General features: G+C 38.8%; 1 protein-coding gene across 3 annotated transcripts in view; it reads left to right on the top strand.

Moving 5' to 3' along the window:
* Positions 1-16,686, top strand: part of rhbdf1b (rhomboid 5 homolog 1b) — a 74,014-nt gene that overhangs the window by 37,759 nt on the left and 19,569 nt on the right. The window contains exons 4-6 of one of the 3 annotated variants that reach the window (XM_079845460.1): positions 2,978-3,091; positions 15,268-15,481; positions 15,664-15,870. In XM_079845460.1, the coding sequence (XP_079701586.1) occupies positions 2,978-3,091; positions 15,268-15,481; positions 15,664-15,870 (535 nt within the window). Of the gene's footprint in view, positions 1-2,977; positions 3,092-9,591; positions 9,890-15,267; positions 15,482-15,663; positions 15,871-16,686 lie in introns of those variants that run through there. The other 2 variants (XM_079845462.1, XM_079845461.1) reach the window with 2 other exon arrangements.

Genomic DNA, 16,686 nt, shown 5'->3' with positions numbered 1-16,686 from the left:
ATTCCATGTCCCAAGAGCCAGTTTCCGTGTCCAGGGATCGGGTCGTCTAGGCCCCCGCCTTCGACTGCTGCCCGATTCGCTTTGCACCGGCCCCTTACGGTCCCTCCCGTGAGTGGTGGGCCCACGGGAAGGTGTCCCCACGTCGCTCCTTCGGGCTGAGCCCGGCCGGACCCCGTGGGGGAAGGCCCGGCCACCAGGCGCTCGCATACGAGCCCCAACCCCAGGCCTGGCTCCAGGGTGGGGCCCCGGCTGCGCCATACCGGGCGACGTCACGGTCCTCCTTCTTTTTGTGATCATAAGGGGTTTTTGAACTGCTCTTAGTCTGACCCGTCACCTAGGACCTGTTTGCCTTGGGAGACCCTACCAGGGGCATATAGCCCCGGACAACATAGCTCCTAGGGTCATTCGGGTACTCAAACCCCTCCACCACGTTAAGGTGGCAGTCCATGGAGGAGTCCATACATCCATACATCTTGGATGCCCTGGGGGTAAGCAGATAAACATAAACATTTCGTTTTTGGGTGAACTATCCCTTTAATTCATTTGAATCAATTATTTGTTTAAAAATCGTGTTGAATGAATGATGCAATGACTCACAAATAAATTCTTCACTTTTATTTCATTACTGGATGAATTGCCGTTTTTGAACAAATCTCTTGAATTAATGATCAATGATATCAGCAGCACCTTTCACGCAGCAATACCGGTAAATTACCAGAACGACTTTACCAGTAAATACACAGATATGCTATTCAGACAAGCAACGGCGTTCTGGCTTTTAGCGCCAAGAGACAACAACAAAGAGAATACATCAGCAGCAAAATACTGGCAAATTCTGTGATGTCAGTCATCTTTAATATCTTCAATATCTTTAATATCTTCATTCACCCGCATGAGAAGAAGCACTTTAGTTTCAATATCTGTTCAATTTGACAACCTATTTTGACGTCGGTGTGAAAGGCATGAGGGGGTGATCAAACAGAACACGTTTTTGCTCTTAAAAACACGAGACGTGTATAATAGTATCCAGCAGCAAAGCTGCAGCATTGATGAATGGAAAAGACACGTTGAAAAAGCTGCGAGACATGGCCCAATGGTCAAAGATGATTATTTAGTGCATATTTAAATAGAAAAAAATATTAAAAACCTTGCTGTAAACAGCGGAGTAATCAAGCCATATTCATAAGTCTTTATGGTTGGCTTAAAGCAGACTTCTTTTGTCAGCACATTCTTATTTCATACATGAATATACCGGTAATCTTCATTCTGCGTTCACACAGAGCACATTACCGGTAATTTACTGCTAATCTTACAACTTCCTTTACTGGTAAATTGCCGGAACCAATTTACCGGTATTTTTGAAAAGGTCCTGTTCACACATGATCTGTTACCAGTAATTTACCAGTAAAGACTGTTTGTGTGAAAGGGACTTTTGAAAAGTCACACCTAGTGGCGAAACAATGCCAAGTTACGCTATTTTGATCGCTACATATAAAAAAAAGAACAAATATCCTAAATGACAATTTGCCTGTGTCTATATCAGGCCTAAACCTTTGACAAAATCATACCGGAACATTCAAATCTGTGTTCGTGCTACTGCTGACCGCAGATCGAGATCTAATCAACTTTTGAAAATTGTATTGCTAGAAATGAAGTTCCTCTAACTTAACTGTACTGTACTGTAGTTTGTTGGTTGAACAGAATTTCATTAGAAGTTGTCATATCTCAAAAACTGTTGCATTAATCTATTTAGAGTGACTAATGCACTATTAAAGGTCGTGTTCTTCGTGATCCCATTTTTCAAACTTTAGTTAGTGTGTAATGTTGCTGTTAGAGCATAAATAATACCTGTAAAATTATAAAGCTCAAAGTTCAATGCCAAGCGAGATATTTTATTTAACAGAAGTTCCCTTTCAAAGCCTACAGCGAACGGCCGATTTGGACTACATCCCTGTATATACTGCTTTAATGACGTCAGTAGAACAGTTTGTTGACTAACCTCCGCCCACAAGAATACGCAAAAAAGGGGGCGTGGTCTTGTTGCTCCCGCGTGGAGAAGAGGAAGTGTTGCGTTTGTATAGTGTGTTTGTCGCCATGTCGTCGAGACGCTGTTATTTTGATCCCGGAGTCAAATCACCTTTGTTTGGCTTTCCTAGGGACGCTGTACTTAGAGATCATTGAGTTGTACTTAGACACGCTGTACTTAGAGATCATTGAGCGCATGCATCTCCCCGTTATGGTAAGAGGCGTGACCTTTCCGGGAAACGTGCGCTAAGCTGCTGTCGAATCACGAACACGGGAACCGCTGGCCCAATCAGAACTCGTTACGGGTTTCTGAAGGAGGGACTTCATAGAACGAGGATATTCTCAGGCCGTTTTTAGGACAGTGAAAACAGCGGTATACAGATAAGTAAATTGTGTAAAAAATACTGTGTTGTTTTACACGCGAAACATGAACACATGTTATATTGCACACTGTAAACACAATCAAAGCTTCAAAAAAACACGAAAAACGGGACCTTTAAAGACAGTACAGGTACTAAATAAAGAATAAACCCGAGAATGTGTTTTGTATCTGTCTTCTGTGCTTATTCTTTTTAAATCTTTGACTGCTCCCTAGACTCTCCCGGTCGGTAACAAGTGCTCTTAATGGCTTGCAATGTTTTATCTTCCTAGGGCTGAGGTCCTCCACTGTGAGGAGACAGTAGTAAATCAAATGAATGTATTTATGTTAGTTTTGACTGCATGTGTGCATCTTTTCAGCATCTGCTCTAATGCTCATATTTTGTCTGTCATCTTTGTTAACCTCCTTCCTGCTTTTCTACTGCAATTAATTTGATCCTGCCAACTTTTTAAATGCAACATTTTTTTTCATCTCTGCTTTTCTTCTGTAACTAAACTGGTTGCTTTTCTATATTTTCTCTTCCCCTGTTTTCTCATCTGCCTTTCCTGATCCTCCTCACTTCATCCCCTCCAGTCCCACAGGGAAGAGGGTACGCTTTGAGCAGATGAGCACCGTCCTGGTTAAAGGCCAGTGTTTCTCGCGTCTGGAACCCCCCAGACGTCAGTCACTGCCCCAAATCGTCCTCAGGTACCATGGAACCAATATGGACCCACTGAAGTTGAAAATTATTTACAGTCAGATTTAAGTTTTTTAGTGTATTGTAGTTTAAATGTGTAATTTCAAAATGTGTTGTTTTTGCGAATTAATGGTTTAGAAGTGGGTGGCATTTTTTTCTTGTCTTCTAACATTCAAATATAATCTGGTTTTCATCAGTATTTTGAAACAATCAAGACTTTTTAAATCCAGTTCGCCCACACTAAGTTTAAGATGAATCATATAAAATAGCATAGCCCCTCCGACAGTTATTTGCCACTCCCTGATCATCCATAATGCTTCATTTGGCTTTGAAAGAATGTCAGAACACACACACCGACTCCTACACAAACTTGAAAAAGAGCTCCTTTCTTCCTCTACACAAAAACAGGAGTGCATCAAAGCCTTCACATCTGTGTCTATGGGTTTGGCTGTGTTTTAAGATAATCAGCTGATAGTGTATTGACTCTTGAGTCCACCATGTGTCTACCTTCAAAGGAATATCTGAGCTGTGGGAGAAGAACATGTCACGGCAGAAAGTGTTATTCACAATGCTGAAAAAAAAATTGCTTATGTGGGCCTCTTTTGGCTATTTTCAACACTGCCGCTGATTGTGACTCATGCTTTATTAATGTAAACTTTGTTTTGCACAGGTTTCTGGAGTGTAGGCTTATGCAGCAAAGTGGTCTAGTATTATTAGTGATTCATTTGGGAAAAAATAATAATCATAGTTATTTTATTGCATTGACACTAGTTTCTACCAGTAAGAAATAAAAACTAAATGTTATTTTAATGTTTCTAAAAAAATAAATGCTTTTATCGTAAATATATGCATTATTTGATTAAAAATGCAGTAAAAACAACAGTAAATTGTGAAATTCTTTCACATTAATTTAAAATTACTGTTTTCTATAACTGTAACTTATTCCTGTGATGAAAAATCGTTATTTTCACCATCATTACTTCAGTCATCAGTGTCACATGATCCTTCAGAAATCATTCTAATACGCTGATTTGAAAAAAAGTTTTGCTGCTTAATATTTTTTATGATACTTTCAGGTTTCTTTGATGTACAGGAAGTTCACAAGAATAGCATAAAGTTGAAAAAGAAAGCTTTTGTAGCATGTCTTTACTGTCACATTTGATCAAACAAATTAATCTGTTGTAAATTAATTAATTGAATAAAATAATTTCTTTAAAAAATTCTTGCTAACGACAAACTTTTTAATGGAAATGTATATCTATTATAATTTGACTTAATTTATTGGCTAAATAAATAATATATTGTATTTTCATTATTTAATTAAAGCAATATATGAAAAATGATTTAATTTAGGAAACATGCACTATATTGCCAAAGGTTTTGGGACACTTGCCTTTACATGCACATGAACTTTAATGACATCCCATTCTTAATCCGTAGGGTTTAATATGGAGTTGGCCAACCCTTTTGCAGATATAACAGCTTCAACTCTTCTGGGAAGGCTTTCCACAAGGTTTAGGCTAATTTTTTACCATTCTTCTAGAAGTGCATTTGTGAGGTCAGGCATTGATGTTGGACAAGAAGTTCTGGCTCGCCGTCAGAGGTGGACAAAGTACACAACTCCATTACTTGAGTAAAAGTAAAAGTACTATTGATTAATATTACTCCATTACAAGTGAAAGTTGTAAAGATAGATTTTTACTTAAGTAAAAGTACAGAATTACTTAAGTATCAAAAGTAAAAGTAAACACATTATTTTATTATTGTTGCATTGTTGTATGAATGCACACTGTTCCACCATGGTGGTTTAAGCCAGTCCTGCTCCATCTGACATACTAGCATACCACATTTAAATACTTGTTTAAAAGTTACAAAGCTCTTATCGAAGTCAAGGTTTCTACATTGTGTTTATTTGACAGGATTATGTAAAAACATTTCTGAAAGGACTTCAGTTAACATTCTTAGCCCAACTACGTTTTTGCATGCTAACTAACATCATTGTAGAACGTTACCTATGCGTTAGCACTGTATCCACAAGGCTATGGCCACTTGGCTTGTAAATCTATAAAAATCATTTGACCAACCATACTTCATACCAGTGTTCATTTTGACAGCAAATTTTTATTTAGTTTTAGTCATAGTCTTTTGACTATAACATTTTAGGCATCTGAATTGTTTTAGTTTTAGACTAGTTTTAATTGACTATAATAAGTTTTGTGTAGATTCATTAGACTAAAATTCAGTACTTGTGGTCTGGCGTCTGAGAGGCAGCTTTCTGTGTGCACTTTCATGTCGTCACACTTTTTCCAGACTTATCCACGTCTGCTCTTCTGAATTTGTACTTTTAAGTATGACCATGGTTCTCCGTCTGGGAACTGCCTCCTTCTATTTTGCCATCAATTGACTGGTGTTCAAAAAATACTTGGAAATCATTGAACTTCATGTGATCCTACAAGAGTGATTACTGATAGGCTGTCTGCAAAAAAAAAAGAAACAAAAAAAGAATCACGTTTTAAAGAAGAAAACAAATCATCGACTGACTTTCAAAGCGGCTACGACTTTCTACTTCGAGGGCCTTGATAGAAATGTAATGGAGTAAAAAGTACGATATTTGTCTTTCAAATGTAGTGAAGTAAAAGTCACAAGTTTCCAGAAAAAATTCTACTCAAGGAAAGTACAGATACTCAAAAAGTGTACTTAAGTACAGTTACTGTCCACCTCTGCTCGCCGTCTCCGCTCTAATTCATCCCAAATGTGTTCTATAGGGTTGAGGTCAGGAATCTGTGCAGGCCAGTCAAGTTCCTCACCAAACTCGCTCATCCATGTCTCATCAATGTCAACACAGTCATGTTGGAACAGGAAGGGGCCATACCTAAACTGTTCCCACAAAGTTGGGAGCATGAAATTGTCCAAAATGTCTTGGTATGCTGAAGCATTAAGAGTTCCTTTCACTGGAACTAAAGGGCCAAGCCCAAACCTTTAAAAACAACCCCACACCATAATCCCCCTCCACCAAACTTTACACTGTGCAGTCAAAAAAAATATTCTTGCTGTTTGTTTATTTAAATACAATAAGCTGAAACAACACAACGTTTTTAACTTAATTGCCATTTGCACTAAATTTTATCACGTTAAATGAAATAAAATTTGTAAAATGTTAAGTGAACCTAAACCATTTGTGTTGGGACTACATAAATAATTTCTGTTGCACTGACTGAAACTGGGCAGTGGATTTCTAGTTCCCAGCATGCTTTGCATAGGGATGGATTAGGAGAGTAAATGTTGAAATGAAGGGCTGTTTAATGGGTTTTTTACAAGCGGCAAACTCCCGCAGTTTCTCTTGAAGCCAATACGGAAGAGACATAAACTGCAATTCATCGACTGGCCACTAGGGACACGCTCCAGAAGGGAGCAGAATCTCATTGAGCCCCATGTTAAAATGTTAACTTTACAGCAGATTAAAACCTGTTTACAGCCTGGTACAAATTGTGGTTTTGGTCTATACGGCTAATTTGGCCCTTCATGACAACTGTGAGGGGGGTGATTTTTTTTTTATAACTCATTCATTTAGATTATATAAAGCATTAAAGTTCTGCATAATTAAGGGTGTGGCCACTTCGAGTGACAGTTGGATAGTCATTTATCTGCTGTCTGTTAGTCATTGCGTCACTTCAGCTCTGCCCACATCCCTCCTTTTTGGCCATTTTCAAGTATCCGGGAGTGACGCGTGATGACGCGCTGCCAAGATGGCAACGGACAGCTCGTCCCTACTTTACGCTTCACTTAACCCTTTCACCCTGCTTTACTTAACTGCTCATCAGAATCCTATGGGTGACGTCACGGACACTACGTCCAGATTTTTTTACAGTTTATGGTTTTTTATGGTTTTTATAGAAATGATTAAAATAAATCAGTTTGACACAGGTCCCACAGTCTATTATGGTCATCAGTTCTACCCCTCTTTACCCTACTTTATATAGTTGGAACAACACAAATTCATTTAGTAACTAAAAAAAATAAGTTGATACAACAAGATTACAAAAAATCATTTCAAACAATTCAATTTTGTTTGAAAATTGTAATTCAAATTCGTGGAAAAGTTTTCCTTAATTTAATTAAGTTCGTTCAACAGCTTAATTTTTTTATTTTACGTGGCCTACAACTTCTTGGCTCAGTTGCTGTTTTTCCCAATTTCCCAAAACAGTTGACGTGGAATATTTAGTAGTGAGGAAATTTCACGAATGGACTAATTGCACTGGTGGCAACCTATCATTTTACCCCGCTTGAATTCACTGAGCTCCTGAGAGCGACCCATTCTTTCACAAATGTCTGCATGGTGCATGATTTTATACACCTGTGGCCATAGAAGTAATTGCAACACCTGAATTCAATGATTTGGAGGGGTGTCCCAATACTTTTGGCCATATAGTGCATCCTTTTCTTTATAATATCAAGCTTAATTTTATCTAACAGTGGGTCTTTATACATGAAGATATATAGATATATATATATATTTTATGAATTGGATCATTAAATATTTAGGGGTCCTAGGCATCAACTTGTTTGAGAACCCCTGCATAACAATTCAAATCACATTTATTTGTATAACGCTTTTCACAATATATATAGTTTCAAAGCAGCTTTACAGAAAATGCATGTATCTACATTACAATTTAGAGTTATCGGAGGTGACTTTGTCCAAGTAATGCATTACAGAAATGTACACTCACCTAAAGGATTATTAGGAACACCTGTTCAATTTCTCATTAATGCAATTATCTAATCAACCAATCACATGGCAGTTGCTTCAATGCATTTAGGGGTGTGGTCCTGGTCAAGACAATCTCCTGAACTCCAAACTGAATGTCAGAATGGGAAAGAAAAGTGATTTAAGCAATTTTGAGCGTGGCATGGTTGTTGGTGCCAGACGGGCCGGTCTGAGTATTTCACAATCTGCTCAGTTACTGGGATTTTCACGCACAACCATTTCTAGGGTTTACAAAGAATGGTGTGAAAAGGGAAAAACATCCAGTATGCGGCAGTCCTGTGAGCGAAAATGCCTTGTTGATGCTAGAGGTCAGAGGAGAATGGGCCGACTGATTCAAGCTGATAGAAGAGCAACTTTGACTGAAATAACCACTCGTTACAACCGAGGTATGCAGCAAAGCATTTGTGAAGCCACAACACGCACAACCTTGAGACGGATGGGCTACAACAGCAGAAGACCCCACCGGGTACCACTCATCTCCACTACAAATAGGTAAAGGGGCTACAATTTGCTCGAGCTCACCAAAATTGGACAGTTGAAGACTGGAAAAATGTTGCCTGGTCTGATGAGTCTCGATTTCTGTTGAGACATTCAGATGGTAGAGTCAGAATTTGGCGTAAACAGAATGAGAACATGGATCCATCATGCCTTGTTACCACTGTGCAGGCTGGTGGTGGTGGTGTAATGGTGTGGGGGATGTTTTCTTGGCACACTTTAGGCCCCTTAGTGCCAATTGGGCATTGTTTAAATGCCACGGCCTACCTGAGCATTGTTTCTGACCATGTCCATCCCTTTATGACCACCATGTCCCCATCCTCTGATGGCTACTTCCAGCAGGATAATGCACCATCTCACAAAGCTCGAATCATTTCAAATTGGTTTCTTGAACATGACAATGAGTTCACTGTACTAAAATGGCCCCCACAGTCACCAGATCTCAACCCAATAGAGCATCTTTGGGATGTGGTGAACGGGAGCTTCGTGCCCTGGATGTGCATCCCACAAATCTCCATCAACTGCAAGATGCTATCCTATCAATATGGGCCAACATTTCTAAAGAATGCTTTACATTTACGCATTTGGCAGACGCTTTTATCCAAAGCGACTTACAGGTACCTTATTACAGGGACAATCCCCCTGGAGCAACATGGAGTAAAGTGCCTTGCTCAAGGACACACTGGTGGTGACCACTGGGATCGAACCAGCAACCTTTTGCTTATCAGTTCCATGGTTTAACCCACTGGACCACCATCTCACATTTGTTGCTTGTTGATTCCGAGTCATCAAAAGTCCTATAACAGAGTGTAATTGTACCAGACTCCTCCCCTCTGCCACATACAAAACTATCCATAAGTGAACTGTCTAGACTGATAACCGTTAAAGCCTACTGATGTGCACAGTGCTTATAGTGCATGTTGGGAATTACATGTCAAATTGTGATGGGTGGTGAATGATGTTTCATTTCCTTCACCAGGGTATTTGAAGGATGGAGTAATTTGTTTAGGAAATGTGCTATATTTACCCTTACAGATGAGGATTATGTGTAATTCAGCATTATTGTCTGCTTGAGGCATGTACGTATGTGTGGTCATGATTGAATTGTGCAAACGTGAGTCTTTTAGCCCTAGTTCTCACACTTGCCTCAAGTTTCGGCATGCCCCCCCCCCCCCCCTCCTCCCACCCCTCTCTCTCTCTTTTAGTCAGATGAACTGGTATTTTACTGGATGTTTACACACACTCCTCAAACACTATCTGAGTAGGCGGCAAGAGTAAAGTGGAGTTTCTGTCGGGAAACAAGTGAATCACTGCTGTATGGTCTCAGACACATTAAGGATCTGTTTAAGTGTTTAAGCAAGTCTTGATCCTTTGGATTGAAGCAGATTTTCTGCTTGAGCTCAAGGAAATGTCTTATTTGCCTCTCTGACTTTGTGATGTAGAGGGTAGAAGGAAGGAAAAGCCAATATTTCACTCAGTGTGAAGGCTTCTGTTCCTCCTCTACCTCAGACATGACCTTCCTTGCCTCCTGGGATGAGTTGGACAGGTAGGTCATGGAGCGTTTTTTATGTTGTGCCGTGTCTTTATGATTGAGGAACTTCTTATTGTGGATTTTTGTATCAAATATTTGAGCTTTTGGATATTTTCGAGGCATTTTTTTAAACTACCAGTCAACTTTTTTTTCTTTTTTCTTTTTGTTGAACATTTTATTTTATTTTATTTAATTTAACCCTGTTTTTAAAGAGTGTTTTTTATTATCAAAGCAAGTATTAAGTATGGTTGTTAGTTTGGTTTATTATGGTCTGGTTTGGTTTATAGATCATCTCTTTGTTTGGTTTTTATAAATCAGCTCTAGAATACTTGATTCTGATTGGTCAACAGCTGTAGGTATATTGTAGGTATATTTTACCTTTGTCATAGGTTTAAGTTTCCCACATAGTTTGCTAATTTCATGGAATAAAGATCACATTCCCTTTTGTTAATTAATTAATTAAAAATAAAGCATACATCTCAGTAGATTAAGATTTCTCTCAAAACAAGTCATTATCATGTGCCATTGTTTAATTTCGCATCTGAAGTTAAATTAATGCTTGTTTAAGAATTATAATTTTTAGTTGAAGACAGGACAAAAATAGTTCTGTGTGTGTTTACAGAGGAGTTTGTTCAGTTATTCAGTGGATAGCAGAACAGTTTATCAAGTTATTTTCTTGTATCTCATGGTTGATTTGAAACAAATCTTTCTCAAATCATTCCTCCAAAAAGAGGGGGACAGTACGATGGGGACTCCCCCTCTGTTTCCTTAAAAGGCCTCCCCTGAGCTGGCCTTCCTTGTAATGATGCACAGCCGACTCTGTTATTACTATGTGTCCTTTACTCTAAACACTGCTGATCTCCTCACTGTACTACTAGCATTTGCACACACTTCAAACACTTAAAAAAAAAACAGACATAGAGACTCTATTCTGGGTTGTGTTTCAGAGGGGTACACACTAATGTGTTTTGGTCTTGTTTGCCACTGCCAGTAAAGTATCTAAACATTCTTAAAATAAGATATTAAGAGATTATTATATCATGTATTAAATGTATTTCTTAACACATTGGTGAATAGTTGGTCTTGAGCATACATTTAGTGACCAAAAAATAAAGTTAATGTAAGGTATATTCTCTAAAAACAAATATTATTTTAAAGGGGTGGTTGATTATGATTTAACATTTTAAACTTTAGTTAGTGTGTAATATTGCTGTTTGAGCATAAACAACATCTGCAAAGTTACGACACTCAAAGTTCAAAGGGAGATATTTTCTTATACAAAAATCGTTTTTTAAGGACTACAACAAATGGCTGGTAGGGACTACACAACCTTCCTCCCGAAACTTACATAAACCCTGCCCCCGAGAACATGCAACAAAGGCCATGTTGAGAACGTATAGATTATCATGACAGATTATGCTAATCAATGACTTGAAGATAGCTAACACAACGTCAGCTACATAAATTCATCAACTAACCATTCAGGAACATCTTGTTGCATTCTACATGTTGTCACTTCTTCTTGAATCTCTCCATCATTGTCCGACTCCGGTTTGAACATAAAAGGCTGAACAGTTTCATTGCCTGTTTGCATGAGGTACTAAGGCTATGTCTACATTAATCCGGGTAGATTTGAAAAACTGAGTTTTCGTTTCAAAACGCTCTCCGTCCGCACTAGCGTTTCCCCAAATTTTCTCATCCACACTGAAACGTCAGTACATGCCAAATTCAACTTAATGCGCATGCGTAAAACCTCATAAAAGCTCACTGAGATGATACAGACATCATAAAGTTATCACACAATTCTTCTGGCAGGATCATTTTATTTAGTATAATATCTCACCTTCACTGATGCGTCCAGGTCGCACTCGGTCAACCATTATTATGTTTGGTCTAAAACGCAACTCCACTTGTGTTTTGCTGCATTTATCCTTGCAGGACTGTGATATGAAGTGTGCAAAGTAACCTATTTTAGCAACTGTGTGAAAGTGAATAGCACATACATAGGCCTATCTATTGGTACAATATGCATCAGATGACTAAACATCATCATCGTTTTCAAATACCTCTGTCTTCACAGTCCACACGACGCGGAGACAGCGTTTTCAAATTGCTACGTTTTCTTTGACTTAAAGTGTGACAGTGTGTCTCAGTGTGGACAGAAGGCCAAAACGGTGATAAAAAGATGCGTTTTCAAATTAAAACGTATTAGTCTGGACATAGCCTCAGAGCTGCTAACTGGAGCTCTTGAAGCTCCCCCCATGAGCAGCAGCTCATTGGTTTTTAAAGGGACCCACAGAAACGACGTGTTTTTGCTCACCCTCAAAAGGTGACAATTTTAACATGCTATAAAAAATGACCTGTGGGGTATTTTGTGCTAAAACTTCACTTACACACTCTGGGGACATCAGATACTTATTTTACATCTTGTCAACCACCCATTTAACACATCACAAGTTAAGTTTTTGTGTCGTAAAGGTAGGGTAGGACATTTCAGAGAGGCTAGAAATAGCAATCTAGCTTTGATAAGATTACACCCTACTTTCAGAGTGTTTCCAAAACCACGCCTCCTTTAAAACACATGCACGTGCACAGCCAGAGCAGAGTCTGCAAAGCGTCATGCGAGATGGTGTTAAACTACCTCGTGTCTAAAAGCACATAACATTACAATAATAATGAGCGTAAACAACTTGAGCTCGGACTTGTATCACCTGACTGCTGCAGATTCATTTCGCCATTGATGGTGTTGCCCTGTGTTGGGGGTAACACATTACAAGTAACTTGAGCTATGTAATCAGATTACTTTTTCAAGTAACTAGTAAAGTAGCATATTACTTTTAAATTTACAACAAAATATCTGAGTTACTTTTCAAATAAGTAATTCAAGTTTTCTTTGTTTTCTCATTTATTGACTGACTGTCCTGTCCCTATGTTGAGAAAAATTGTGAGTAAGTGCAGAGGCGTTTGTGTGTGCTGTGTGTGAAACATGATGGGTATTGTAGTTCTAGACTAAATGTGAACATGCATTTACCCATTTCAGTATTACTCAAATAAAATACATTTATTTTATTGTTATTAAAAACAAACAAGCAAGCCCAGCCCATGTGTGAAAAATGAAAGCAAAATTACTTTCCATTAAAAGTAACTAAGTAACGCAATTAGTTATTTTTTTTAGGGAGTAACATAATATTGTAATGAAGTACTTTTAAAAGTAACTTTCCCCAACATAAATCAGAGTATGAGGATGTAAACAGCTCAGAGTAGGACATCACGGGTTGCCATCTCTTAATTATAATTAGAACATGGCGTGAAGATTTCCACAACCTGAGAATTAAGAACACTTCTATTATTGATTCTCATCAGGATGTGAAGAGAGTTTCAACCAGTATAACAAAAAGTGTTTATGAAAAAATTGCCTACCCTGCCTTTAAGGATGTTTTTAGATATTTTTACTTTAAAAAAAAAAAAAAAATGCTGATTAAAAGCCCATTTAAACCAAGGCCAATAACTATAATGATAACAAAAAAGTTCTAAACATCGTTCTAAATGTAAAAGAATAGCCACCCACTATAGTCCACACCACAACTATAAAGATAACGGCACAGAGAAACATTAGGTGTGTCCGACTTGAAGCGACGCTGTGCAGAAGGATCGCTGTATGACATCAAAGTACCGTAGAAAGTATAACTCTGTATGTTTTTGAATCGCTCTCGCAGTTTGACGTCATACACACACCTAATATCTTTGAAATCACTTTCATAATTCTTTTTTTTCCAGCTGATGAACGATAAAAAGATTGACAGCCAGTTCCCTCAGAAAGAGTTAATGCACTTGGTCTGAATCGACTGTGGATGTCTCGGTTAGTTAGTTTGTTGTTTTGGCTCTTCACTCACATTGCCCAAGTGGATTTGATTATGTTTTTCCATTCTCTCTTGAGGGCCTAAGATTAACTAACAGCTAACAGGGCAAACCCTCTTTTGGCATTTAAAAATACTGTCTGAATTTACTAAAGAAGACACAGTGAAAAATTAGCACTGGAAAGGCATGGACAGAGCTATTTTTGCAGCTGAACTTATTACATATGTATTTGTAGGAGTTTCCCTTTCAGATGCAACATTTATGGGAGGAGAGTAGCCAATTTAAATCTTGCATGGTGTTAAAGGACAATCACAGACCTGTTTTAAATGAATTTTTTTCCTGGTGTGACACGTCAAACCTTAAGCGAAATATTTCAAAAACTAAGGAGATGTGTTTCGATTTTAGAAAAGAGTCTTTAGTGAGCGTGACTGCTATTAAAGGGGAGCCAATTCAGAGTGTAAATGAGTATAAATACCTTGTCCTGGATCACAAACTGAGGTGGGATAAATGGACTGAAGCTGTGTACAAAAAGGGGCAGCAAAGACTATACTTCCTTAGGAAAATTGTGTAATTTAATGTAAGCGTCTCAATGCTAAGTCTGTTTTATAATTCTTTTATTGAAAGTGTTTTGACTTTTTGTATCACCTGCTGGTTTGGACATGTCACAGTGGAACAAAAGCGTTTTAAGTACTGAAAGGAAGTTAACTGGTATCTCTCTGACAGGTTTAGAACAAATATACCAAACAAGCAAAGCCATGAAAATTAAATTAGAATTAGATAATAGGCATCCTCTGTTTAATGAGTTTGAGAGATTACCATCGGGTCAGAGATTTAGAATGCCAGTGTTTTTTTAAAATAGGGGGAAAAATCCTTCCTGCCACAAGCAGTTAAATGCTTAAATGGAAGATAGCGTTTTTAGTAGTGTTTACTGAGCGGGTCTCAGTGGTGATGAAGTGTGTTTGTGTGTGTGTGTGTGTGTGTGTGTGTGTGTGTGTGTGTGTGTGTGTGTGTGTGTGTGTGTGTGTGTGTGTGTGTGTGTGTGTGTGTGTGTGTGTGTGTGTGTGTGTGTGTGTGTGGAGGGGTAGGGGTAGGGGTAGGGGGTGGGGCTGTTTTATTGTTTTTGTGGATTTGCAACAAAATTTACACTCAGGGTTAATAAAAGTCAACAACAATAACAGGTGATTTACCAAGGTTTGCGCTATTTACTGGTATTTGTGCTATTTATTGAACACCAAAAAACATGTCTTAACCCATTTTACGCCTGTGAAGTTAGTAGATCACCCGCACCTCATTACCAACAGCCCTACGCTAATTTGCACTGCTCTTGTTATAATGTGTTGGTCATTATGGAAATGATCCGGCAGTGTCTGTGTTGTTTGTTTGTGCGTCGTCAGTAGATCACGCTCAGAACTTTACACTCCCATTGATGCTTCTATGTAATTGCATTCTCAAGCTAATTTGCCCAGATTTAGTAAATCTGGCCCTTGGTGTCCTAAAACTGCTGTATTATTACTAAAATAATGATGTGACTGCAGGGGCACAGCAGACTGGTTTGGGGTCAGCAATGATGTTGATGCCTCCCAGAAATGGCAGCGGAAGAGCCTGCGCCACTGCACCCAGCGCTACGGCAAACTGAAGCCTCAGGTGATACGCGAAATGGACCTGCCCAGCCAAGACAATCTCTCCATGACCAGTACAGAGACCCCTCCTCCTCTATACGTACCACCCGCACAGCATGGCATGCAGAGGGTAAGCTGGACGCATACAGGCATACAGATCCCTTTAACGGTACAATCCAAAGTTGCTTAAACTGTTCTGAAACCAGGAAAACAACTGTATCTATAAACATAGGACTTCCATAAACATTTTCCATTAGCATTTACTATAGCTGATGCTCACTATGAAGAGCTGATGGTTGTCTGTCTCTGCAGATCGTAGACCCGCTGGCTCGGGGTCGAGCATTCCGTAACGTAGAGGAAGTGGACGGTCTTAGTATACCTCAGACCCCCATCACCCCCTGCGCAGCTTCCCTGTGCTCCTTCACCAGCTCCCGCTCTGGCTTCAACCGACCTCCCCGCAGACGTAAACGCGAGTCTGTCGCCAAGATGGGCTTCAGAGCAGCTGCTGCTCTGGTGAAGGTAAGACCAGATAGATAAACATCAATGTTAAGCATGTTGTGTTAGCACTGTATATTATTTACGGTATAACCGTGATTCCAAACAGGGGCCTTTAGCAAACTTCCTTAAATTATGACTTAAAATTATTTTTAATAATGATTGAAAATTAGATAACACCTTAGTATGGGGAACAATTCTCACTTTTAACTAGTTGCTTATTATCTTGCATATTGGCTGTTTATAAGTACTAATAAAGCACATATTAATGCCTTATTCTTAATGACCATATTCTACATACCTTAATCCTACCCAGTACCAAAACCTAAATGATACAACAACTACCTTATAACTGTTAATAAGCAGTAAATTAGGAGCTTATTGAGGCAAAAGTCGTAGTTAATAGTGAATGTTTTCCCCATACTAAAGTGTTACAGAAAATATTATATATATATATATATATATATATATATATATATATACATACATACATATATATATATATATACACACACACACACACACACACACACACACACACACACACACACACACACACTGATCTGGCATAACATTATGACCACCTTCCTAATATTGTGTTTACTTTTGCTGCCAAAAAAGCCCTGACCCATCAAGGCATGGCCTCCAGTAGACCCCTGAAGCTGTGCTGTGGTATCTGGCACCAAGATCTTAGCAGCAGATCCTTTAAGTCCTGTAAGTTGTGAGGTGGGGCCTCCATGGATCAGACTTGTTTGTTCAGCACATCCCACAGATGCTCGATTGGATTGAGATCTGGGGAATTTTAAGGCCAAGTCAACACCCCAAACTCGTTGTTGTGCT

Source organism: Gobio gobio (assembly GCF_949357685.1).
Source record: "Gobio gobio genome assembly, chromosome: 20".
In the NCBI taxonomy this organism is placed as follows: domain Eukaryota; kingdom Metazoa; phylum Chordata; class Actinopteri; order Cypriniformes; family Gobionidae; genus Gobio; species Gobio gobio.
The sequence above is the reverse complement of the archived record's forward strand: the minus strand, read 5'-3'. Positions and strand labels throughout refer to the sequence as shown.